General features: G+C 52.7%; 2 protein-coding genes across 4 annotated transcripts in view; both read right to left on the bottom strand.

The window, feature by feature from the left end:
• The window catches only part of ZBTB7A (zinc finger and BTB domain containing 7A), a 29,741-nt gene extending 29,004 nt beyond the window's left edge, over positions 1-737 (bottom strand). The window contains exon 1 of one of the 3 annotated variants that reach the window (XM_025196522.1): positions 668-737. The gene's annotated coding sequence lies outside the window, so the exon portion shown is untranslated. The other 2 variants (XM_025196521.1, XM_014516860.2) reach the window with 2 other exon arrangements.
• Positions 738-10,116: 9,379 nt separating this feature from the next.
• On the bottom strand, positions 10,117-26,049 carry MAP2K2 (mitogen-activated protein kinase kinase 2; the record flags this gene model as incomplete). The annotated part of the gene is made up of 11 exons (XM_006017597.3): positions 10,117-14,712; positions 15,625-15,670; positions 17,043-17,104; positions 18,074-18,138; positions 19,305-19,518; positions 20,773-20,897; positions 20,995-21,046; positions 21,727-21,804; positions 22,502-22,648; positions 24,454-24,664; positions 25,994-26,049. Coding segments are annotated over 11 exons (1,167 nt in total), but the record flags the coding sequence as incomplete, so codon positions are not given.

Here is a 26,049-nt window from a genome sequence, read left to right as displayed (position 1 = left end):
CGCCCCTGCCCCCCCCGCGCGGCCCGGGGGGGCTCTTACCGCGGGTCCGGCGGGCGCGGATTTGGCGGCGGTCCCGGGCCGCGCGGCGCTGCGCTCCGGCCCCTACTGTAACTGTATATGCAAAGCCCCGTATGATGCTCAGCTCCCTTCCTGGTTCTCCGAGGGCACAGGGGTCCCTCCCTCCTCTTAAAGGTGCAGCGCCCTCCCGCCCCCGCCCGTGCCACGAGTTCGGCCGGCCTCAGCTGCCAAGCCTGAGCGGGGGAGGGGGAGAGGGGGGGGCTCGCCTCACCCCCCTGCCTCAGTTTCCCCACCTCTCAGCCCAGCGGAGGGTAGACAGAGGTGGGGGGCAAGGGGCGTCGTGTCAAGGGGCCTTTCCTCTCCTCGGGCAGCCCACCACGACGAGAGGAGGGACGTCGGACCAGGCCCCGCGCGATTTAGCTCCGCGACACGGCCCCGGAGCGCGGGAACCCCGTCTCAGCGCCGGGAGCCGGACCGGACTGGACCAGACAAACGTTACTCACGTTGCCCGGCACGGCCGTGGCGAGGAGCTTGGCGGGGCGAGAGCGCCCAGCCCAGCGCTCCACAAACCGACGGTGGCACGTGCTTCTACGGCCACGAAGCTCTTACAAAACCAAGCCTGCTTTCGAGAGCCTGCCTCCCATCTCACCCTTTCAAGGAAATCAAGTGCAATCCACTGGCTGCCTATCACCTGGAGCCAGAGGTCAGGCCAGGAAAAATAAAAAAGTCATGCGAGCTCCCTCAAAGCTCCTCCTCCCACCCAAGCTCCTCCTATGCCCGATACTAAATAAAGTGCCTCTCGCAGGAGCTTGCACAGCATGAATGCCCCTTGCAACAGCCAAGAAGTGGTCAACGGCGTTCACGCGAGTCGCTGCTAACGCACCGCCATCGTTAGGTTCCAGGGTCAACAGCCTGGGATTTCGCATCCGTCTTTGGAGACGTTTTGCATGATCTGCCAGCATGGGCACGTGTGCAGCCCCCCTCACTCAAATGTTTCCTTTGCAAGAGGAAAGGCTTCAGATTTAAGTGGGGGGACTTTTAAGACCAAGGGAGTGAGACGCTCAATTCCCACTGGGTTTTGGATACTTCTGAAAGTCCAATCATGAAGGGCTTGAACACAAAACGCAGCCTCTCCCCGCCCCAGAGAAAAGGACCGACTTGTTGTGTCGTCATGAGCTACCCTGATCTGTCCCTGGCACTTACCCGAACGCGATGTCCTTGATGTCCAGAAGTGCCCGGCTGTGCTGGGATGCCCATGGCGATGCACATGCAATCAGCCTCCTGCCTCGTGATAAAGAGAAGAACCAGTCCGCATCTTCCAGGGGCTAGCAGCGGGATGCAGGAGAAGGCTGCACTAGGCTTGCTCTGGGAGATTGGGTCCGAGGCACAACTTAGCAGCTTGGGAATGATGTCTGAGGCCTTGTCTACACTAGGGCAGCTTCTGCTGGCAGACAACAGCTGCTACAAGGAAGTCACCAGCACGCCCCTGCAAGGTCCATGCCATTCACTGCACCCACTGGGGTGAATGCACCCTGGGAAGACTCCAGCTGTAGAAGGCACCAGGCCCTGGCAGAAAGTATAACCATATCTACAGGCATGCCAGTGGACAGCAGAAGCCCCTTAGATGGGAGAGGGGGCATATGGGTGGCACAAAGGAGGTGGGTGCTCCCACAGACCAGCTAAGAGCGTGGATATGTGCTCTTAGTTTGACCCCAGCACTTGAGCGCAGTCTGTGCACGGGTCTTGAACATGGGGTGCAGGGTGCTCCTTTAAAGCAGGAGCCTTCAGTGTGGCTCAGGTCAGGCATCCCAATATACTGTATTCAAGTGCTCACTCATTACTTCAAAAACTCTTGGCCTGGACTGAACAATAAGGGAAAGCTGCATTGTTTTAACACTCACAGCTTTGCCTGGATCAATCCCACAACGCCATACACTGGGGCGGGCCTGGGGGAATATAGATAATTAGAAAAACCATCCCAGCATTTGTCAAACTAATCAACTACCTTCAGCAGGGCCCCAGAAGGTACGTTTAGAAACACCTGCCTGAAGGACTGCTGTGGGGCAGAATGTGGGGATGGAGGATGAAGCCTGTGGCACGAGGTCTCCGGCTTGGTGCTGCCAACTTGTGCGATCTGTAATGTTCCCAGATGCTGGAGTCCTGCAATTATGGGAACATCCCAGCTTTCTTTTTAAAGTGGTTACTAATAGCTGATGAAAGCTTAGTCATGCGAATGTACCCCCCCAAAAAACGAAGAGAAAGAGAGACAGGCTCCCAAATGGATAGAATTAAATCTCACGGTTTTCAAGGGATCAGAGTCTTGACTGCTTGGGGTTGGCAGTGCTGCCAGCTCAGGTGTACTCCCCACAACTGATCAAGTGAGAGAGGACAGGTGCAAAGGAGGCCCCTACTAGCTTTTGGTATCACTTAGGCGTGAAACAGAAGAGAAGAGCATAGTGATCAGCCCAGGGCAGGGACACCGCCAGTGCAGCCACCATATAGCTGACCGATTGCACATGTCCCAATCATCACAGCCCTCTAGGGATCCCACCAAGGAAGTGGGGTGTTGAAAGCCCTAAAACATGGGCCTCCACCCTCTGGAGGAGTGCTAGGAAGTGGGGTGTTGAAAGCCCTAAAACATGAGCACTCCTCCAGAGGGTGGAGGCCCAACACAGATCTCCCCCTGCATCACATCTCTCCTCTGCTGCTGTTTGTGTGGATGAGCAAAACAACGATACTGATTTGAAAGGGGGAAGGGACTTACCAAGGGTCAGATGTTAACTGCTGTGTCTGTCTGCTCTATCCCATGGTAAGTAAGTATTTCACCTGGCTCATTCCGGGGTAAATTGCTGCCGTTTAGTTTCACTCAATGTAGTGCAGGCTCAGACAGGCCAAACAGTTGCAGGAGATCAGCTGATGCTCACTTGCTCACAGGCAGCCTCTCTAATCCCCCTTTCAAGCAGTATAGTTCCTATTTCTTTAGCACCTTTCATGCACAAGAGTCCCATGGTACAGCCACCCACAGCAATGCTGAACTGCCATGGTCTCTGGCTGGAGAAGATAATCGACTCCTGCTTCCTTCTGCTCCTTTAAAAGAAAATCTAAGAGGGAAAATTTGGGCCCATAACCTGGGGCAAGCCAGTGCATATATAAAACTAGGGCCCCGGGAGGTATCCTATCACCACAGACCAGACTGGTCCTTGGATTCATTGCGCTAATCACTAACACCACTACCTACCTCTGATCACTAACACCACTACCTACCTCTGATAAGGGACTTTTCAGCCTCCGAATTCAAAGCTTTACCATGATGGTCATGGGGCAAAGCCGTGGCAAGGGCTTATGAGGCCCAAGATCAGAGCCAGGAACAGCACCCAGGTCTCCCAACACCAAGGCTCCCAGCCTAGTGCTCTGTTCACTAGGTCATACTGTTAGCACATACGTGCTAACACACATCCTCCATGCAAGGGCAAACAGAGCTTTGTATAACTCTTCCACTTAGGCATTGGCAGTCAGATAGGGAAGAGCAAGTATGTGAGGGCTGCCTGGTTTTAAAGGTTTATTCCAATTTTTCTAGTATATACATTAATAAAGGGCGGGGATGGGAAATATCACATCTCACAGGGGACAGAGATGCCATTTTCTCGCTTTGAATGGGGAGATATCATCACCCCCCTCTTTGCTCCCAGGCACAAAGCAGATACCATTATCTCGAACCCAGCAAAAGTCAGCTGCAAGTATCCCAACCGACTACATGGGACTTTGGATTTGGCCCTGAGACAGGAAGTGACTTGTGTGCAGTCACATGCCGAGGCAGGAACTGGAAGCCAGGCGTCTGTCTGGATGCGTGGTCTGGTGCATTAGGCCTGAGCCCACCGCCATCTTAGATTACTAAAACCTGAAGAGCTGCGATCGCAGGGCCCCTGCGACCTACTTACTTATTTGCATCTTACTCAGCTCGGACACTGAAACATGCTTGCCCAACCGGTTTCACTTTCTCTTGCTCCTCAGTTCTGTGCTCTAGGACAGGAACATCACCTTGGGGTTTCAGTGGCTGCTGGGGAAGTTGGAAAGGCGAGAGTCCAAAGCAGTTTCTTTGCTGGAATCAAAGTAGCAAAGAAAGTCACTAAAATACCCTTATTTGTGGGCAGCTTTGCAAAAACTATATTTAAGATGGTAGATTGTGGGCTTCGAACAAGCACCTAACACCATTGGCAAACTATTGCCTTCAAAAACCTTTTTCTCTTGAAGCCATAACTCCTAAAGGGATCACCCAAGGAGCTCAGGAGGTCATGCTGACAGCCCTCCTGGCTTCAAGAGAGGCCTAAAACATGGGACTCAACAGCTCAATATCAGAAGGCAAATAATAACCCCTCCTCCCACAAATTAATTGTTATATAAAAAAAAAAAAAACAACTCATGATTTTAAGCAGTCTGATGATTGCTGCAGGCCTGGGGGTGGCAGCCCTTGCATCATAACACAAAGGCAGAGCTCAGGCAGAAAACATGATAAGGAAACCTAAGATTTCAGCCACAGCTAGATTTATACAGCACCTAGCACAAGGGGTGCTGGCCCACCATGCCACAGGATAGGACAAATCAATGGTTAATACAATAATGGGAATGAACTACTCCCTCATAGTCAAAGCCCAGAAGGCTGTACCACCTACCTCCAGCAAGCCAAGGCATGCTGTGTCCGGAGATCATTAACTTTAATGAGAAGCAATTAGGCATTCAAAGGACTGGCAGCTCAGATCGCATATCAGAGCGCACCAGGAGCTGGGTTAATTTTGCATGGGGGAGGATGGTTTAGTGGTTAGTGCTGGGAGCCAGGATTTCTGTTGGGTTCTCACATCCCACCCACCTGCCTGGTATTAGGCTGGCAGGGCCTGGGGCTGCATGGAGCAAGAGGCACCCAGAAGGCCCAGAGCTCTTTGGGATGGAGCTGAGGTACTCAACAGCTTTGCAAGGAAGGTGGTCCAGTCCCCATCAGCTACTGGTGGGGAAATGAAGGCCCTGAGTGGGGCTGGGAATTGTCCCAAGTTTCATGAGAGGTTAGTTTGTCCATCCAAGCCCTCCAGGCTTTTCAGGCACAGACAGATCTGCACACAACCCCACTTCCACCTTATCTGCCCAAGCCCAGGCAGAGTAGGGTAGAAACTCATCAGCCATCCAGGTGCCATCAGACTAGGCACAGCACAGATGGAGCGAGAGGCAATCAGTGCCTCAAGGTGCTTATGATTTCAAAAGACAAGACCCGCAAGAGGAAACATCACCTTTTTCCAGATGAGAACCTGAGGCCCAGGCACAGCTCTGATACTGCTCCCTTCCTGCCTCCAGGGCTGCAAACTCAGAGCGGGAGCAGGACGTGCAGAAATGCCCCCAGAGGTAGCAGGGCGCAGACTGCAACACGAAGCTGGAGAGGAGAGCAGGGCCCAGCTCTCAGGTTGGCCTGTTTGATCCTCCTGTGAGGCAGTAAGTGATGCAGCCAGGGCCACTCAGGGAGGCTGTGGCAGAGACAGGAGCTGGACCTGAGGCCTTTCTCCATCTCTACAAAGATGATCGGGGCTGAATGTCACGTGCTGACCCTCCAACAAGGGGTACCCTAGCAGAGCAGGCATCAGACAGGGCATCTAGAATCTCTGGGGCTTTCTTCAGGATCAAACCCTGGAGCAAATCATGTCACATTTCCATGCCCTGCTTCCCCTCCTCCTGAAATAGATGACCCTGTTAGCAATGGTGGTGACAGCCTCTGCAGCTACCAAGGGCAAGAAAGGGCCACAGAGAACAAAGGAATATAGCCGTCCCCTTCCCAGTCGCCACCAAAGAGAAGTGCTACCCTGGCTGCTCCCCACCGTGCCCCTGGGTGCATGCTAACCCATTGTCTCCTGCTCCCCTGCACGGCTCAGCTACCCGGCGACTTCAGCAGGGCATTTTGCTTTAAGGCCGTGACTGCTCCAAAGAAATTCTCCCTCCATTCCTTGCCTCAACCCATGCAATAGCCCAGCAACACCGTGTGCAAACTGAATTTCTGTCACCAGAGTGAAAGCAGCGGTGCTAGCACCCACCAAACCCTGGCGATGCCCCCACTGTGGATATGGGCCTAGGCAGCGGCATTTAATTTCTGCCCCAAGCCACCCTGGTGAAATTATCACCTACAGAAAGTGGGTCAACGTCTGCCTCATTTCCTGCCCCCTCGCCTGCCCTGCCCCAAGCGAGGTGTGAACAGATCACATCCTGTGGCTGCCGGAGCCTGCCCAGCTGAAGGCCCCCCACCGTGCTGGTTTGTCTGAAGGCAGGCTCTGCTCCTTGGCACCACCCTGGCAGTGCCGTATGGACCCCAGGGGCCTGGCCATGGCTGTCAGAGCTTCAGCCCTCTCCCTCCCCAAAACAGGGACATTCGCCTATCATAGCAAAATACTGCAAGATCCTAGGACAGCAGGGGCGAAGCAGGCACCCCCAGCCTGGGATGGGATCTGCCCAAAAGCTCTCTGCTGAGAGAAGGGCCCCTAACTCAGTAAGCAGGACCCAGAGCCTTGGGATTGTTAGCCCCATGAGCCTTGCTGCTATAGGGATGTAATGCAAAATGTATGTACGTATCTGTGGCCCAGGAGGGGTGGAAGCATCAGGCTGGAGGATACCTCCAGATTGTCCTCCCCTGTGAGATGATCCTTGCTTGGCTGCTCTGAGTGAGGGGCCGATGTAACTCCTCCCTCCAGGGACTTCCAGCAGACACCCGAGAGGCCTTGGCCATCCGGGGCTGGAATCTCCAGGATCCTGCTGCTTCCCCCACAAAGGTATCTCAGCCCCTTCTCCACAGCCTGTCTTCTGCCTGGCATGCCCTGGGCTCCCTCTACCCCTGGTTACCACTGCCAGCTCAGGGCATGGGGATAAGTAGCCCTTGGGGGAACAGGGGTCCGGCCCATGGGAGGATGCTGAGAGCTGTAGCTGACAGCGCACACCCCCGTAGCACAGGGACAGGCATTTTGGGAGCAGAGGCCGCTTGCGTTCCAGGGCAAACGCAGCAGCATAGACCGTTACCTTGCAAGTCGCAGGGCTGGGGAGGAGAAGAACATGTGTAACCATGAGCTGCCCTGGAAACCGTCCATCAGACCGATTCCAGCCTTTGCTGAGGACGAGCCAATGTGGGCGAATCCTTCTGGAGACGGAAAGCACTGACTGTACCAGCAACCCGTCTGCTGCACTCTCAGTTCCAAGCTCCTTCACAGATCTCCCTGGGGATCGGCCATGTCGTCCAATTCCACCCTGTGCAAAGCAGGAGTCTTTTCTTTCTCTGTCGCCACCGAACGGTCAGTCCTGCCGCCACGTGCCTGGGGGACCCCTGAGCCTGCCCGCAGCTCAGTGGGGCTGAACCGACGGAGAGAGTGGCAAGGCTGGGGCCTGTCCAGTATGGGAGCCTCTGACCATGGGTCTCCCAAAGCATCAAGCAGGACAGGGCACCGCTGTGCATGGGGGGCTCTACGCATGACCAGGCTGCGAGTAAATAATGGGACATCAATCACTTCATACATTTACATGAAGCATCTCAGGCCTAGTCTGCGCCCTGCGGAGCCTCTCCAGGTGCAGCGCTCTGGACACCACCCAGCCTGTTTCTTCCCTGGCTCAAGTGCATCCTTCCTGAGCATTAGAGCCACCTTTGCAATCTGGTTTGCTTTGCATCCTCAGCCCATCCAAGGCGCATCAACAGAGCAGGCTGCACTCTCAGCTCCTGCAGATTGATGGCTGTCTGGTGAAAACACAGCCTTTTCTATTGGGTTCCCCTCCCCCCACCTGGGGGAGACCTTCCCAGGGGCATCAGGCTTTGGGAAAGATGGCAACATGAAAGTTAGTTTTGGGCCCAGACTTGCAGCCCCTTGCAAGACAAAGGGAAGACCCTACCCGGTCAGGGGGTCTCCAGGAGAGCTACAACTGACATGGAAAGCAGCCCCAAGTCTCAACTGCTCCTTCTGGAAGCAAACCCAGGCTGGGATTTGCTAGGCAGCCTGAGGCAGGTTCATGCCCAGCCCCTCTTCAGATCTGAGGCCCAAGGTTAGCTCCTGACTGCCGCAGGTGAGCGGAAGGTAAATGCACCAACCACAGTGACTTCCTTGCAAGTCTGCAGTCCATCCAGGTGCTGATCTGGCTACAGCAGGCGTTTCCAAAGGTGTCAATAGGTTAATGGGCATATAACAATACAGGCATTCTCATTTTACAGGGCCCTTGGAAATTTGGTCTCATTCAGATTTGGGATGAAAATCCAAGGCTTTGAAATTCCCCCCGAAGGAGCCCAGAGCAGGCCAGGCCCAGGAGCACTGCATGCAGCAGGGGCCATGGTGGCCCAGAGGAGCTGCAGGTCCCCCAGTAGCCCAATAGGCAGGTGGGGGAGTGAGAAGAAAGCCAGGTGGGTTCTGCTGAGACTTCATCCACATCAAACCTTGCTTGGGAAACATCTCAAGTCTGAATCCATACCAGCTCCCATCACAGTCATGGGTTGGGGTCTCGACACACTGCACAGTGCCCAGACGGGGCAGGAGTCCCTCAGCCAGAGCCTGCAGCTCAGACAGACAGGAGAGTGGGAGAAGACACATTCTTCTACAAAACAGGGAGCTGAAGGCCAAGAAAGGGACCTGCCCAAGGCCACACAGGGAGGTTGTGGCAGATTGTGCAACTGAACGTGGCTGCCCTGGATCCCAGGCCAGTGCCCAGGCACAAGATCATCCTCCGCTTCCCACCCTACCCCCGCGACAGTTCCCGCCACTGTGGCACCCTTCCCTGCCTCTACCGTCTTGCCTTCAACTTTGCTGCCAGCGTATTCCCCAGCAATTTTTGGACCGCTCCCCATGCAGCTTTGCATCAAGGCTGCCCTTCTCTCCACCAACCCTGCTGTACCCCTAAGAACCAGCTGCCTGCTCAGGGATCATCCCAGGTTTCCTCCCCACTCCAGCACAGTGGTGCCACCCCTGAGGGCCTGGCTGATACTGGCTCAAGCCTTGAGCTCACGTGTGGCTGCCATGACTGGGCGAGAAGTGGTCAGACTGGACGAGGGCAAGTCCCTTTGCCCTACAAGCAACAATACTTGCCAGCCATGGCGCATTGTGGACAAGGGTATCTCTGTACCCTCAGCTGTTGGGAGCTCCAGGGCACACTGCTTCCCTGCCCAGACTCAGGGGGAAAACTCAACCCTGGGCTGGGATTTTACTGTCTGGTTTTAACACCAGAGCAAGGAGGGGCGAGTTCTGCTTTCATTACCTCTGTGGCTGGCTCGCTCCGCAGGGCAATGAGCCTGTCCTGTTCCAGTCCAACCAGCAATCGCCACACACCTCCTGAGGACCCCGGACATGGCAGGCCTCCATGGGTGGAAATCAACCATTACAATCACTTCCCCAGCTCATGCCTTCGTTGGGACAGTTCTGAGTCAGGAGGCGGCTTCCGGACATCTATGATAGGGTTTCACTGGGCTGTTCTTTGGAAGAGGAGTGGGGGTAACCCTATCCTGGGCTTGCAGACAGGCAGGGAGCCCTGGCCCATTCACAATGGACAAGGAACCCCAATTCCCTTGCTGCATTTAACCAAAACCAAATGCAAGGAAAAAAGTCTTCCCCAGCCATTCCCCCGGGGGAGGTGACTAGAGTGCTTTCCCCCGCACTGTTCTGCCCTCTCCAGCACACACACTGTGCATGTCCAACCACAGGGTTTAGGGGAACAAGTGCCTCTTACTGACACACTATTGATCACATCCTGAGTTTGAGCCCTGCAGGCCTCGTCACTCAGCTCCCTCGCACACCCCAGCGCGATGCAGTCAGGTGGCAGGCAGCTCAGTGAACTGATTAGCTCGCCTCACCACTTACGAGATTAAGATATGAAATCCCACAAGAGCTGTTCTTGCATCAGCTCTGCTTTCTTTAGAGGAACCCCATCTACCTCTAGACTCCTGTGTCCAGCAGCAGCCGCAACCAGCTGCTTCCAAGACCTATTATTCACCTAAGGGGCAGCTACGGTACTCCCTGCCTGTACAAGATGTCACTTCCCGACTTCCTCCCCTTTCAGTTCAACAGGGAAAATGTGCCTGGAAAGGAATAAAGAGGGGAAAAGGCCTTGTAAAGTAAAGTGCCATTTATTTATTTTTTCCATGATGAAAATATCGAGTTAAAAAAAATTGCACCAACAAAATGCTCAAGACACTTCCTCCTTCACCTCCAAAAAAATCAAGCGCGAAAGCAAGAACAAAAACAAAATATCCTAAACCTTTTCAACTGCAGAACTCCCTACTGATCATTTAAATAAAGAGGCCAAAAACGTACAACACCCCCCGCCCCCCACCCCGTCCCAGAGCCTCATGGTTCATACAGGACCAGAAAAAAACAAAACAAAACAAAACAAAACAAAAAAAACCCCAGTAGAGTCATCTAGAGCACAGGATCTCACCATTTAAACTTCTTTTTAATGAACCCAAACACTTTGTATAATACATTCAATCCTCAAGAATTACCAGATTTGATGGACTAGAAGAATTCTCCAGGAAAGGCAAAACAGGCAGTGGAAAAAAAGGGGGTAGGTGCGCTACCTTCTGCAATGTGAGAGGGTCCTTCAGATTCGAACTCACAAATGCCAGCCTGTGGCCGTGGACAAGCTACTGCTCTGGTGGCTAAACGGTTTGCATCCTGCTTTATGATTACAGGATCGTGCGGCAGGTAGACATAGCCCTACATGCAATTTTTCTGCATGCTGGAGTGAAATCTTGGGCAAGCTTGGAGGAAAAGCCTCGAAGAAGCCCTTGCCTGTCTTCCCAGTGTCTACCAGGGAAATTGCAAAGGGCTCTCGGACACTAGAGCTTGACCCCCAGCTCCCCCCCAGGTAAGAACCTGCTTCCCTGCACCAGGGGACTGGCTACCCAGAGAGCCCATACTGGAGAGCATCTTATCGCGTCAAAACTGGTAACTCCAGGGTTAAAAATAAAGGCCTTCAAAATGTAAAAATGACATCAGTGCTTGAGCCACTGGTACTATTTGAAAAAATAAGCACAATCCACTATATATAGAATTTTTTTTGATATTTTTCTTCCTTTTTTTTTTTCTTTTTAAACACCCAGCATATCTGAACCACAATCAGCAGCATGAAATGCGTCTATGGGGGAGGGGGTAGAACCTCCCCCTCGTTACATTATTAGATTGCGTCAATCTACAAGTCAAGACGCTTGATTCGCCCTTCATCAAGAGGATGGGCTCCGCACTGGACAGACACAGCCTAGGCTTGGCTCTGCCCGACGCGCCTTCCCTTTCAGGTAGATGCAGTCGGTGCCTCCCAGAGCTCAAAGGAAAAAGAATAGGGGAGAGGGAGGATTGGAGGAGGGGGAAGGGGAGTGCTGATACACCTGCTGCCTGCCCCCAGGATGAGCCCACTCCAAAAGCAGAGCTCACGGAAACAGCTCTTCAGTCCTCGCAAAACTGGCTCCCCTCATCTCAAATCCCCCAGTGGAGTTCACAATGGACCTGCGCAGCCATCATGGGCTGGCTGAAGTTGTTCCTCTAACAGCCACGCGAGGAGGCAAGGGCTGAGGCCGAGCCTCCGACTGCCGTGAGCCAAGGCATCGGCCTGATGAGACAAGGTTCCCAGACTCCAGCACAATGGACAAGCACAAGCAGCCCCAGAGCACATGCAGAAGGGCATGAGTCATTCCTGTGGCTTGTTCGGTAGGACAAGAGAGGGGAGACATGACAACTGGTGCACCCCACAGCCGAATGGGCTCCATCCAATGCCCCTGAGATCATACCAACACCTTTCCACCCATGTCATCAGACCCAAGCCTTTCCTTGCTCCTGCCAAACTGAGACATACCTTTCCTTCACTACACTACAGATGTAGCTTGAGAGAAGCAAGATTCAACAAGGGGAGTTGGCCCTGCTGGGGCATGGCCAGTGGAGCCTGCTGGCCTTTCCCTGGAGAAAAACAGGAACAGGATCTGCCCGAGAGAGAATGAAGAGATGCTTAGAGGAAAACAAGGACATAGTGCTGTGAGCTGCAAGAGACAAGCAAGGCCTAGTGCAGCACATCTGAGCTTTGCCTTCGCAGCTGCTTGAGCAGCAAAAGTCAACGCCTTCCCCATCAAGTTGCTTGCTCAGCCACCTGCAGAGGCCCTGGAAGCACTTGAGAACATAATTCACCCTTTCCGCAGATGCAGAGGGCGTAAGATCTTCCCGAAGGTGATGTTACCAACTTGGGACAAGACGCTGCTGCCATTTTGGCAGTGAGGAAGGACCATCAGATGGATCTTCCTAGGCCAGTAGCCAATGCACCCATGGAGTCATTGGCCCAACTGGAACCCGGCTTTGCTGGGGGATGTGGTCTTTACTGGCATGAAGGGGGCAAGTGTTACACCCCGAGCAGCAGACCCTCTGCACTCGTAAGATCTAATAAGGTCTTGTGGAGTCACTTCAGTGAGCCGCATCCCTGTGTGCCCTGCACCAAGGTGACCTGAAGCTGTTAATATGATCGAGGGTGCACATGCCAGATTCTGCAAAGGTGCAGGTTGCTCTCAGCTTGACACCCTGCAATGGCATCTTCACCTCTCAGAGGATCTGCTAAGTGTGCAAGATGCTTGGAGGAACTGAAGGTCTCTCCCCTACCAGAGGGGAAGGAGTGCGCACGAGGGGTAGACAACATCAAGGTGGGAAGGGGACACCCTACTCCCATCCAAACCAAAGAAAATTAGGCACCTCCCTCGTCCTTGGGATATTGTCCCCAGAAGCCTGTTTTGGGCTTGATCCATCTGGAAGCCTTCTTCCTCCTCGCAGCACTGCACAGCATCCCATCAGGGAGGTCTGAGCCGCATCTACCTGCACCTTGGAAGTTTGTCTGCTGAACGCACAGCTGCACTGTTCAGAACTAGCTACTCAAATACCACAAGACCAAGTGGGTGAGACGGGAACAATCCAGATTCTATCCACGTGATGAGGGAGGGTCACAGGTGCAAGGCCTCATGGCAAGGCCAAGGGGCTGTGGGGGTGGGGAGAGAAATCAGTGCTGGGAGAGAACCAGATCAACATGACACCTGATACATGATACAATGAGCAGGCAGCTTGGGAGAGTCTTCAGATGGTTCACAAACTGGGTGACAGTGGAAAACGGTTCCATTTCTTGGGGATTTGGGGTGTCTTACCCACTCCCTCCTCAAAGGCAGTTTCTATAACCCCTTTTCCCTGCCTTAGCCCCCCAGAGATGGTCTTCTCTGGCCAGTGGAGCACAGCATGTATACCACAAATACATCAGCTGCCTCTGAAGGATGCTAAGAGTTGGCATCATGCTCCTGGGATACTGCATGATTCACTGTTGGTGCAGCAAGCTGAGGTGAAGAATGATCAGGGCTTGTCTTCCTGGGGCCAGCAGTGAGTGATCCACTCTAGTCACGGCACCTCAGCTGCAGAAGAACGCAGGCTGGCTGAAGAGAAATGCAGGCTTCCCCCTGAGGCACTGACAGAAAGGTGCTTCATTTCACAGTGTCCAAGAGCAGGTAGGCAACACAGCAGCTGCTGTTCTTGGAAGGAGCTGCTTTCCCCAACATAAATCTGGTGGGCACAAGTCATGTGAGCATCACCTCGATGCACGGGACAGCCGCCTTGCCCCAGGGCGACAACAATGGGCTCAGAGACGCTTCCCTTCCTCAGCAAGCCAGCAGCCTAAGATGGCGCCTGGACTTCCAGTGTATAATTTCCAGTATGCTTTGAACTGCTGTATTTTTAAAAGTAGGATCTCCAACCCCGCCCCCCACCCTTAGAGGCAGAAGAAAGGACAGAGCAACTTGGGTTGCTAGAAAATAACCGTCCGACACACAGAAAACCAAAGAATCTTAAAACTATATGAAGAAAAAGAGACGTGGATATTCCCCCTCCAGTCCTTGTTCCACTCTCCGGCAAGGATCAAACCGCATATCAGACAAAGCCAGGAGGGTGGGGGAGAATTCACTGCGACTCTTCCCCAACAAAGCTAAAAACACGACCCAAACCTATCCCTTGCTCTTGCAGCATACCTGCCAACGTCGCCAACACAAACCCTAAGCATCTACCAAGCACAACACCTTCACCTCCTTTGCTTGCTTTGCTCTACCAATGCACGAGACCGCTGTAGTACTCGGTAACCCCACAGGCCCTCAAGTCCAGCTATTCTGCATCAGCAGCTGCCTCCATTTCCAGTTCTTTGGTTTCTACACCAGTCACTTTCCAGCCTGCCCCGAAACCAAGCAGCAGATGAAGTATGAGATCACTTAGCTCCCCCCTGACCCTGCCACCCCTCCACCCCACCTTTAACCCAAGTGAACAGGCTTCAGAAAAGACAACGGAAGCAGCAGCACATTTCCCAAGTGTCAGAAACTCCAGAGACCGCAGCACGCTCGAGCACGGGTACAGAAAGAACACAGCCGAGGGCAAGCAAGCTGAGGTCTTTGACGGGTTAGCAGGATGGATGCTTTGTCGCCTGGGAGCAAGGCGAGACGGGGTGGCAGAGGGAGAAGGGCGGTTCGGTCTTCTACGGAAGGGCAGGAGATGGTGTCAGACAGGCAGACGTATGGACACAAGGCAGCTCGCTTGGGCGTCACATGGCTGTGCGGGTGGGCGTGCTGGGCTGGTTGAGCCGCAGCGTCTTGCACAGCCAGCCAGCAAAATCCACCTCTTCCACCTCTGAGCGCTTGATGAAGGTGTGGTTCTGAAAGGAAAACAAGGCCGTGTAAAGGGCACATGCAGCAGAGCCAAGCTGCAGCTCTGAGGCCTCCCCCTCCCCACCAGCCACAACCCAGGCTTGCTCCACTTCCAGGCTCTGCCTCCCAGTCACCAGGGACAGACGGGGCAGCGACCAGTGTCACTCTGGAGCGATTACATAAGCTGGGGCTGCAGCTGATCCTTTGGCTAAGACTGTTAGTAGTGGGCCGGGGCATGATGCGAGTACCCACCAGGGACCTGTCTGCTGCTGCCCAGTGGGGCAAAGCCAGGAGGTCTGTGGAACACATCGGACCCAAGCAGGTCCCTCCCACCAGCCAGTCCTGGCTGGCACAAGGACGTTGGCTAGGGACTGGGTCCAATATACTTGTGCTGCAGTGGCAGCTCCTTGCTGATGTTAGGCCAAATGTGCAGTGCTGGCTCGGGAAACTGGCCCATTCTCGGGCCAGAGAAGCCAGCAATCTGTATGGATTTCTAAGCATTTCTACCAGGCAGCCAGGTGTAAGTGGGGGTGCAGCCATATGGATATCCAAGTGGCTCATTCCACGTGAAGAGACCTTGGATGCAGGACCCCAGCCAGCCACCCAAACCAAACCACCCTCTGACATAACAAAAGCAGTGCCTGGTTGGGACACAGCCAGCGCAGGACAGTGAAGGGGCTGCAGTTCCAGGCTCTGACCAGAAACAAGCTGAGCTGAGCTCCTCAGGCAGCAGCTGCTTCTTGCACTGACTGCAGGGTCAAAATGTAATGTTCAAACCCTGCTCCCCACTTCCCTGGGACGGGGGTGCAGCAAGTGGGATAGGATGGATGTCTGTGTCCTGGGAGTGCTGCTCACAAGGGGGGTACCTGGCCCACTGTGCCAACCTGGCACTGCCCCCATTCCCCCTGAGCCCCACTTACCATCAGCATCTTCAGATCGGCCCTTTCGGCTGGATTTTTAATTAAGCTGAAATCAGAAGTGGGAAAAAAGGATGGGCCCCGGTCAGACACTGACTAGTTACTTGCAGACCAGCCCCTGGCTGGGTCATTGGGATGCCACTGAGAGCTGCCTTCAGTGCATCTAAACCCCTTAGATTCCATCACCTCTCAGAGCCAGCCCTGTGTGTGCTGCCTGGACTGGGCAGACTTTTTCACAGATCTTAGAGGACAGAGCACCCTCAAACAGTTGCCAAAGGACAAATCTGCACCTGGATCAACCCAGTACCCAGCCACCGTATACAGGTTGGACAGCAGGATCAAACACTGGGGGAATGGGACAAGAATACCTATTTCTAAACACCCAGCTCCCACTGGGACCCCAAGGTGAAGCACCTTCTAGGGGCCTTGGACCAGCCACTGTCACCCCAGCTAGAAAGTGAAGCAACTAGCGATGCATGAGGCCAGCCCAGAATGTCCAGATGCTTTATTTGAAGGAGATGCAGTTCAGTCACTCTGAAATCAGGCCTTCCTGCAGCATCCCAAGAAGGGCACCCAACACCCGATGACCTCAAAATCATTATTCATAGTGGAAAGTTCAGGCCTCACAGGCTGTAGTGCTTGGCTCAAGAACAAATCATATTTGCAGGCAAACCAGGACCAGTGGGTCTCAGCTCATGCTTGCTAATTATGTCACCTCATCATGTTTGTCTGATGTGGGGGTCTTCAACTCAACTTTCAAAGATACTGCTTGACTGACCCCTCCTACTGATGGACTCAAGCCACGATAATTATCAGTTCCTCTAAATGAAAGCCAGATGTAGGATCCCCTATGGCTCATTCCTGGTCGCTAACCCACACTCTGCTAGCTAAATTAATGCTACCGTGGCTTCACTTACCGGTGGCTGCAATTGCACCTTCTTTAAGGTGGTAAACAAGCCAGTCCCTCCACAGTAGCTGTTAGCAAGGGATCCATTAAACTCCCAGGAAACAAAACTTAATTACAGGGACTGACTAGGTGGCTCAAGGGACCGGTAATGGGCTACAAGGACTTCCATCTGTTAGGTCACCAGGTCCAACACAAGCCACGCTGGTGGCAGCGCAGCACAGCATAGCTAGTCATTTCTCACCAGCTATTTTTGTGGCCCAAGCAAAATTCACGGGTGATTTAAGTCCATTTAGTAAGACAAACAGCTCTATTATAGAAGCGGCCAGCACAGCTCAGAGCGATCACACCGAGTGGATCATGGTGGCCGAGGTCAGGGCCTCCATGTCAGAATACAGGTAGAGAAACCTCTCCTGCTACTGCTGCCGGCACTGGAGCAAATGCTCCCATCTCCAGGCCTGTCCTGCCAATGCCGGACTCAGGCTCTAGACCGACCTGCACACACAGAGACCCTTACCATTTATTTACAAACTCCTGGAAGTCTTGTGTGAAAACTCCATGCGGCAGCTTGGGAGGTGGCTGGGGAAGAAAGCAGAAGGATTTTCTGTATCAGAGCTCTCTTACCCACTTCCCTTTAAAAAAACAAAAAATCACTGGTCACTGCTCCCTCCTAGCATCTACCCACTCTGGTGGTGTGTGGCAGAAGGTGTGCAAGGAGCTGAGAAGGGAAATTCCTGCCCTCCCTCTGGGTTTAGCACTGCCCACTTGACTCAGAACACAGAGGCCGTCTGCTTTGGAAGTACTGCCAGGAGATGGAGTCCAGCATGCCAGGATCAGTGCCCTGATCCGACACGGCAGCTCCCAGCTCCAAAGCAGATGGAGCTAACTGAGAACAGTCTGGAGAGCTGGTTGGGTGACAACTCATGTCCTCTCAAATGGGAAAGCTGCTGTTTCTACAGACTAGCTCTGCCTCCCTTGTGCAGACTGTCGCTGTAAGACCAAAGATTGCAACTTACCTTTGGCTTTGCCAAAGAGATTATTTCAAATGATAGGTTTAAATGCATCAGAAAATAAGATTTAGGATTTGGTCAGTTTCTAAAGCCCTTGTCTTGCTCTCCACTGACTGAGCCAGCCTTGTGCTGAGAAGGCTGGAAGGACCGCAGTCTCCTGTGCAGGACTGTGTATTCTTCACAGACTGCCAAAAGGGTTTGTGCAAAGTGGTTGACTACTGAAGAAATAGTTCATTGGGTCCAAGGGCTCCCCTCTTCCTCTTCCTCTCCCCTTTCAAGGAGATTGCAATACCCAATGCCAGGGCATTTTAGGCTTTAATGCAGAAAGGGAAAGATAAAATGGGGAAAGGAGAAAAGAGCCAACACAGCAGGGGAGAGAGGATTCTAACTGAATTTTTCCCTTTCTATTAACGTTTTATCAAGTGACTACAGGAGGATTTTAAGCCTATCCTGAGTCAGGAGATCCCAGGGGTAAACCTTACTGCAATCCAAGAGTCAGAGGGGTCACAGTTCTGAGAAAACCCCTGTCCATACCCACCTCATTAACAATATAGTCCAGCAGTTCAAAGATAGCCATGGCAGGCCGGCTGTCCATCCCGTGGCCTGAGAGGGGAAGAGGACAAAAGGAGGGTAAGACATTGTGCAAACAGTTAAGGGATTCTTTTAGCGTGAACAGAATGTGCCATGAGCTGAGACTCTAAGGAAACACAAGTAAGTCAGCAAGCACTGAGTTTCTAAAACCCATGTTTTTGACCTTTATGGTTTAATCTGCTTCTGCCAAGTCACTGATTCACTTTGTGGCTGTGAGCATTTGGAGAATGCAGAGCCATCTGGCTTGGCAGACTGAAAGTAAGCTAGGAAGCCTTTTGCCTCCAAGTCAGTGGCTCAAACCCAGGCTGCCTCAATAAGCCCCATGTATTTCTTTGTAGATCTATGCAAGACTAATCTGGGGGTCTCAGTCTGGCTGTCAGCAAAACCGCGTTCATCTCCACACACAACTGGCCCCTTTATTAGCCAGGCCATTTGGAGACCCGGGACTAAGTGGGCCACTACAAGTGACTTGCACTGAGAGATAACACCTTCAAACCAGAGGCCAGGCACATAAGTGGGATACAATTGCTTACCCTGCTGCCTGTGCTATACTGAACCAAGGCTAAGCAAAGCGCTCGACTCGAGGGCCATTTCTCTAGCACTAAGTCTGCATGACTCACTCCCGAAAGGACCATTTAAAACAGGCAGTGAAGCATCCTGGCAGAAGGCACAAACTTCCAGCTCTAATTCTGCACCTGGGAAGGTCGAGATCTCCAGAAACAGCCAGAAGGATTTGCAGGGCTCAAGTGATACACCCTGAAGGAATGTGATCTTGGGAAAGTGCCAGGCACCTGAACTCCAAACAAACATCAGGCCCTTCAAAGTGCCTCTAGCTGATCCTGCAGAAGCACCAATCAGGTGAAAAAACTGACACCTTAATACACATCCCAGCTTAGTAGGCGACTTCACGCAGGGAGGGTGTAAGAACTACAAGAGTACAAGTTTGTGATGGATCCCGATGCTGGTGCTTTTACAGACTGGGCTGTTCTGCAGAGCAAACTCCTGCTGGAAGTACTGTTACATGTCTGCAACTCCATGCCAAAAGCTCAGATGTAGAGAAGCGATGGAATTCAGTCAGTGGTCCTAAATCACTGTGTATGTCTACCCCAGCCCCACAAGCAAAACATTCAAACCGCCCATTCCACTGGACGCTGACTGATTTCAAACACAGCTCTTACCACTGACTGGGCGTCCTGGGGGTCTGGGCCGTGGCGAGATGCTGTGGGTTTCTCCCTCTGCTCCATCTACCACAGGACGCCCAAATATTGCTTCCAGTTCCTTAGAGTCCGGTGGGGGGATGGGGTACCTTCCTATAGACAGCTCCACAAGGGACAGACCCATGCTCCAGATGTCCGACTGAACTGAGTAATGAGTGCCTTGCAACCGCTCCGGCTGTAAGGAAGAGTCACAGAAAGGGGTCTTGGTAAGACTGATTCTCAGAGAAGGTCACCATGAAAGGGACTCTGCTTGCTGGAAGTAATTCCCAGCCATGGTACATGACTGCAGAGAAACTACATCAGAGGGAGAGATGCAAGTGACTTCCTGCATTAATTAGATGTTTAAGTGAAAAAGATAAAGCTGTAAATCTCTCCCACTTCTCCCAGTGCTTTGCTCCTTTTCCCTTTCAAGGCTGATCAACAACAGGGAAAAGCCGCTTGAGAAGACTGACTGTGTCCCCTTTATAAACCAGAATCCTACAAGGGCCTTCAACTCTTGAAATGAGTCAGAAGCATCAGTAAGCTTAGAGAAATGTGTGCAGAAAAAAGGGTGGCGGGGAGGGAGAGGACACTATTTGGAGTTCCCCCTTTGCAGAAAAGTCACCTACACACGAATGTTAATCCTATACTTTCACTGGAAGCTACACTTGAGTAGCATTTACATTCTATCATGGTCAGAACAGCGACTGTCACAGCCTGCATGCACAGGGGACATTCTATTATTTATTTTAAGTTGTCATGGTCTTAATATAACTGTACTTTAAGAACAGCAGCTCCCAAAATATAAAGGGGACCAGAGTTAAGGATAGAATTGCAGGCCAAGAGGCCCCCTAATAACCCACTGCTTTTGTCACAGCTGCTGTAGCACAAGAAGCAGTGAGTAAACTTACACAGGATACACTGTTCTCCTGCTATGACTTGCTCCGAAAGATCAGAGGGAGGGGAAAAAAAACCCCTCTATCCTTTTATAATTCAGTTTGCATATCTGATGCTTTGGGTCTAATTCTCCATTTGCCTGCAGTCTTGTGTCAGTCTTGGCACCAACTTGAACAGTCTGAAGCATTTTGCTCAGGTGCATGTGCCTGCACAAAGGCAAGGTGATGGAGAACAAGAAGCGTTTCATGTGGTTATATCAGTCTCTCCTGACCGGCTGTTTGAGTTCTTCTTGTCGCACAGAGTACAGAAGGAAAATGTAGTGAATGTGGTTGTAGGATGGCAACTACAAATCGACCACTACTCACATGGGCATAGCTGGTAGTTCTTGCAGAGAAGGGTCTAATAGCAGGAGTATTACAAAAGAGGTTTAGCATGCATGATGCAGCTGGGGGTAAATCTAGACACCAGGTGCAAATACTTGGGTTCTGGAGCGTGTGGCATGTCCCCTCTACCCACAGACTTCATTCAAAAACATAAGAGAAAAGGTGCTTACAGACATATAGGATCGTGTTCCCACAAAAGAATTTGCCATGGAGTCGATAAGTTGGCCGCTAACCCCAAAGTCACACAACTTGATTTCTCCCCGGGAATTGACCAGGATGTTAGAAGGTTTCACATCTGAGAACAGGAGAGAGGAACATATGAAGCACAATGCTAGGTAAAAATAATCCAGGGCTCCTGGTAGCAGAAGTTATTTTTTGATTCTCCCTCTCACCTCGGTGCATGATCTGATGCTTCTCTCGGAGATAAGCTAAACCTCGCAGAACCTACAATAAACCAAAAGACAAAGTCACTTTGCACAATCCTGTGACAATGACAGGAAAGCCTCCCTTTAGCAACTAAAGGTTGCAGTTCTTGAAATAACCATCACATACCACAGCAAGCAACAGTTGCAATTTAGACCCATTCTTCTCTGGGACGCAACTTTCTAATCCCGTTATGTTACATCAGAAATACCTGCTTTACTGGCAGAACTGCAGCTTTATACCAGGCTTCATTTCTGCACATGTTTATGCTGTACTTTATGGTTTGTAAGGGATGGCTTAGATTGGAATGATCTTGCCTCAGGCAGGGAGTTGGACTAGATGACCTCTGGAAGTCCTTTCCAGCCTTACTCCTCTATGACTCAAGAGGTCAGGGATGCAGTGAAGGGTCTGAAACATACTTCCTTCCCATCTCTCGGTTATGTTTTCATGTCAGACTAGAGATGGGTGCAAAAACCTACTAATTCAGGTTCAAGGCCAGCCATGTCTACCAAGACTACATCATCCTCCGATATATGAAGTAAGACATTCACAGGGTACACAACAAGTATACCTGCATGTTTTGGGAGACCTAGAGTATAAGGTCAGACTGGTACGCACCACCAGTTATTGTATTTTCTGAGATCCCCTAGACCTTCTCTTCCCATCTGCCCGTAAGTGAGCCCTGGTAAAGGGATACTTACTGCTATGCTGACTTTTCCTAAGATCTCCTCAGGAATTCTTTTGGCTTCTTTCAAGACCTGATCCAAGGAGCCACCATCCTACATTCAGAGTAGAGAGATTAGCAGCCACACACCAAGCACTGGCACAAACAGCCTCACAGGTCTTCTTCAGCTCCAAACTCTACAACCAGGCACCTCTAGCCAGGACAAGGAGGGCCCAAACAGCACACCACATCCTGGGTTTCCTGTCAGTACTCTCAGATTTCCCTGCCCTCAGAGAAAGGAAGAGACCTCTGGTGATTACCACAGCTGGGTGGTCAGAGGACGAGGTCCATCTCCTGTTTCCCACTTCATCTTAGTTAGCAAAAATTCTGTTCTAACAGCACCTTCTGCCAAGTTAGCTTATCATCACATGGTCAGCATAGTTCCCCTACGTCCAGCTGTCAATTCCAAGGCAATGCTGGCTGAAAGGATTCAGCCCTCCTTCCCCTGCCAGATACAGCGGAAGATGCACGTTGCATTTCATGCTGAATTCTGTTCAGTGGAGGTTTGCAACACTTCCTCTTGGCTGGACCCCAAAGCCTTTGCTTCCGCTTTCCAGCAACTCAATTTCTTTCTGAGATGCCCAGACAGGGCTGTGCACTCCTAGACAGCTCTGCTCCACTGCAGGCGTCTCACACAAGATGACTTTTTGGCTGTCAGCAAAGAACTGGGACATTCCCCCCTCTGCCCACACAGCCCAGAGTGTCATGGCTCAATGCAGCAGCAGCTTTGGGCAGAGGGAATCTAGACTCACCATGTGCTCCATGCAGATACTGATCTCCCCATCACTGTAGAAGGCTCCATAGAAACCCACAATGTATGGTGAGTTACACTCATGAAGGACCTGCAGCTCACGGATAATCTGATTACGAATGGCAGGCTTGATTTCTAAATGAATCAGCTACAGAGAAAGACAAATCAAGATGCGGAGTCACAAAGCAGCATGAACGTCACCTGGGGTATGGGAAGGGGGAAAAAAAGGGGGGAGCTTGAAAGAGCTATACTTTATCTCAGGCTGGGAAGATACTGGACTGTCTGGACAACTTCCTGATTTCTACATGGCATAGAAAATGCAAATGAGGGCAGTAGTCACCTGTGTAGAGGTAATGCAGGTTATGGAGCAGAAAGACAACCTAGACCTAGCCTGCTAGTGATGCTAATCATCTAACACAAGAAAAGCCAGCTCTGCGGGTGCTCAACAAGTATCCTGTACCAGAGCAACCAGGGTAGGTAGGTATCACACCTGCACTTGGAACAGGGAGTGGTGGGAAAATTACAGCAGCTGCATCATTCCTAGGGCTCCAAGGAGGGCCAGTTTTATAGGCATATATTGCTGGGAAGGGGAGCTCCAAGTGCTGGAAAAGCAAGTCACTCCAGCACGGCAGCCATTATCATGATGATTCCCATCATTCCACAGGGGGTGACCAGGAAGGGCCACGCCAGTTTTTAAGGCCTTGAAATGCTCAAGCTTCTCCCAGACTTTGGAGCTCTGAACACGTGTGCATCAATTTCCACATTCAAGGCACCCTGCCAACTCCACCGCTCCCAAGTCAGGTGCTACACTGGAAGCCCAGACAGTCCCTGGGACATGCTGGCTCATCAGGCCCAGAGGATTTTACCTTGTGCTTTCAAAATTCAACCCCACAGATTAGGAAGCTGCAGAATTTCAAGCATGTCTCAGTGCAGCTCCATCTAATCTGGCAACAAATGCCTTCTGTTTTCTCCTCAAGTGTCACCTTGTTTTTGATGGGCAGATAATCCATCCCGGTTTCAGTCTCAGGCTTGGGGGGGGGGGGGAAGAAGAAATACAGGTGGGGCTGGGACAGCAAATGACATCAGCAAACTGGCAAGGCTGCTCAGAACAAGCTTTTAGGATTAACAGTCCATTAAACTGAGAAAGGAGGGCTTGGGGCAGGAAGACGTCTTTAATTTGTGGCTGCCTACAAACTAATTTACCAGGGCCTACTTTTAATGACCCCTCTGCTCTGCCAGCCAACTGCACTTCTTTCTGCAGGTTTTGCCAACCATTGCCATTCATTAGCTGTGACCTGCACCTGCCTAGATTGCAAGATCGCTACATGCCTCGTTCCATTCAGCCAAGCTGATTAAGCGTAGCTCTAACGAAAAAAGAAAATTAGGGTTCTGACTTGAGGTGTTCGAGACACCACGTGGGATTTGACATACAGAGCAACTCGCATCCCAGGAGCTCATGCTGCAAGCAAGAAAGGACTGGATCACGCACAGGGGAGGGCATGAAAGACCCTTAGCTCTGTGCCACGCTATCAAGCCAGCTCAGGTCAGTGTAGGCAGAAATTTAGTGCCAATAGAGGCCTGGTGACTAACAGGTGTGTGAAGCACCTCAATGCTCTTGCTGGGGGACCAGTGCCCATGTCACACATGTTATTCTGATGGCACTTTCTTCAGTGAGGCCAAGGAGACTGAACTGTTTGCTCACCTCACAGGCAGCTCCTCCAAGCACAGAGCTGCTGCCTGGGCAGCATCTGCTCTAAGGACAGCCAGAAGACTTGGTCTCTAAGGCTGACCACCATGCATCTCTGCCCAGGAAGAAACTCTGTTGAGGAGAAAGGGGTAGCCCAGAAGACCCTGCAGTTGAATGCTGCCTGTCGGGAGCAGACGCCCTGCCATCCACCCTGCCTCTCCTGCTTGGCGTCAATGAGACCAATCCGCCCCCTGCCCGTTCTGTACCTTCCGTGCCATGATGAGTCCTGAGGGCTTGTGCTGTACTTTGGTGACCACCCCGCCATTGCCAGCTCCCAGCTCCGAGATCCTCTCAAAGTCGTCATCCTTCAGCTCCCCAACCTTGGCTTTCTGGGTGAGGAAAGCCTCGAGCCGTTTCTTTTGCTGCTCGTCTAATTCCAATTCCTCCAGTTTCTTCTGGAGGTCTACGAGGTTGGCTCTAGTAGAGCAACAGGGACGAAAAGGGGAGAAGGGGAGGAGAAAAAAAAAAAAGCTTTAGCACTTGCCAGGGGATTCATTTGGTCTCTTCCACCCACAGAGAGGGGCGAACTGGACACGTGGCTGTTCACTAGCTGTACAAGATACCAGGAGGCCTGGCAGAGTCCAAGAAGAGAATCCCCAAACCCCTCGCCACTAGACCTGCCTTGTGTCGCTGGTGGGGAAAAGGAAGCTCAGATGAAAGCTTCTCATGTCTGCACTTAAGGCAGAGCCCCCAACATGGCAGCCAGGCGAGCCAGGCTAATGACTTTAGGAGGACGAGGCCACGACGCGCCTCCAAGGGACAGGGGAGATAAATGATGATACAGCTTACACCCATCTCCTCCCCAGCTGTCTGCCACCGGGGCAAACCTGTGAAACCAGAGGGCATGGTCAAACCCTCCCAGGCGGCCCGTGACAGCAGCTGCCTGTGGGGGAGCCGGGCTGGGGAGGGGGCGTTCTCCCCGCCAGCAGCCTCTCCCTCCGCACCAGGATCATGTAACGTGAGAAGAGCTTTCCCTGAGACCATGCAAATCCCCACAGCCTGTCGAGGCTCCTCAAGGCCCTGCCCAAAATACCACTGTTCCCTGTACCCGGGGGGAGGGCTGGGCTCCAATACCAGGGCCCCCGGCGCTCCCAAGGCCCTGCCTCACACCAGCCGCCCGGGCCTTGGCCATCGTGGGCCCAGCAGCACCGACAGAAAGGCCTCGGCGCCCCGCGGGCCCCGGCTTCACACGTGGCGACGTCTCCCCCAGCCTGGGCACCCGCCCACACACACGCGTGTGCACCCGCACGCTACCACATGCACAGGCATGAGCACCCACACGCACGCACGAGCACCCGCATGCACACGGCCGGCATAAACACCCCCCGACACACACACACGAATACAGACACTTGCACAAGCACAGTCACAGGCATAAGCACCCCTACACATTCAGGCACACATCTGGGCACCCAAGCACATACACCAACACCCGCGCACGAGCACTCACACTTACGCACACACACCTGGGCGCACGGACCCACACCCGAACGCACGCACATGAGCAAATACCCCCGTGCAGGCACAGACAGGAGCACCCACGCACACGCGGGCACCCCAGCACACACACAAACACCCACACACACGTGCACAGGCGCATGCACACACGCGTGTGGGCAGATATGAGCACCCACCCCCACACAGGAACACGCACGGGCCCACGCGCGCGCGCACACACACACACACGGACGGACACGCGCCCGCTCCCCACGGCCGGGCCCTGATGCCGCTGCCCCCCGCACTCACTCGGCGGCGCCGTCCGGGCTCGGCCCCTCGGCGATGGCCGGGGCGATGTTGAGCGC

This window comes from Alligator sinensis, unplaced genomic scaffold, assembly GCF_000455745.1.
Source record: "Alligator sinensis unplaced genomic scaffold, ASM45574v1 scaffold1295_1, whole genome shotgun sequence".
Lineage (NCBI taxonomy): Eukaryota > Metazoa > Chordata > Crocodylia > Alligatoridae > Alligator > Alligator sinensis.
The sequence above is the reverse complement of the archived record's forward strand: the minus strand, read 5'-3'. Positions and strand labels throughout refer to the sequence as shown.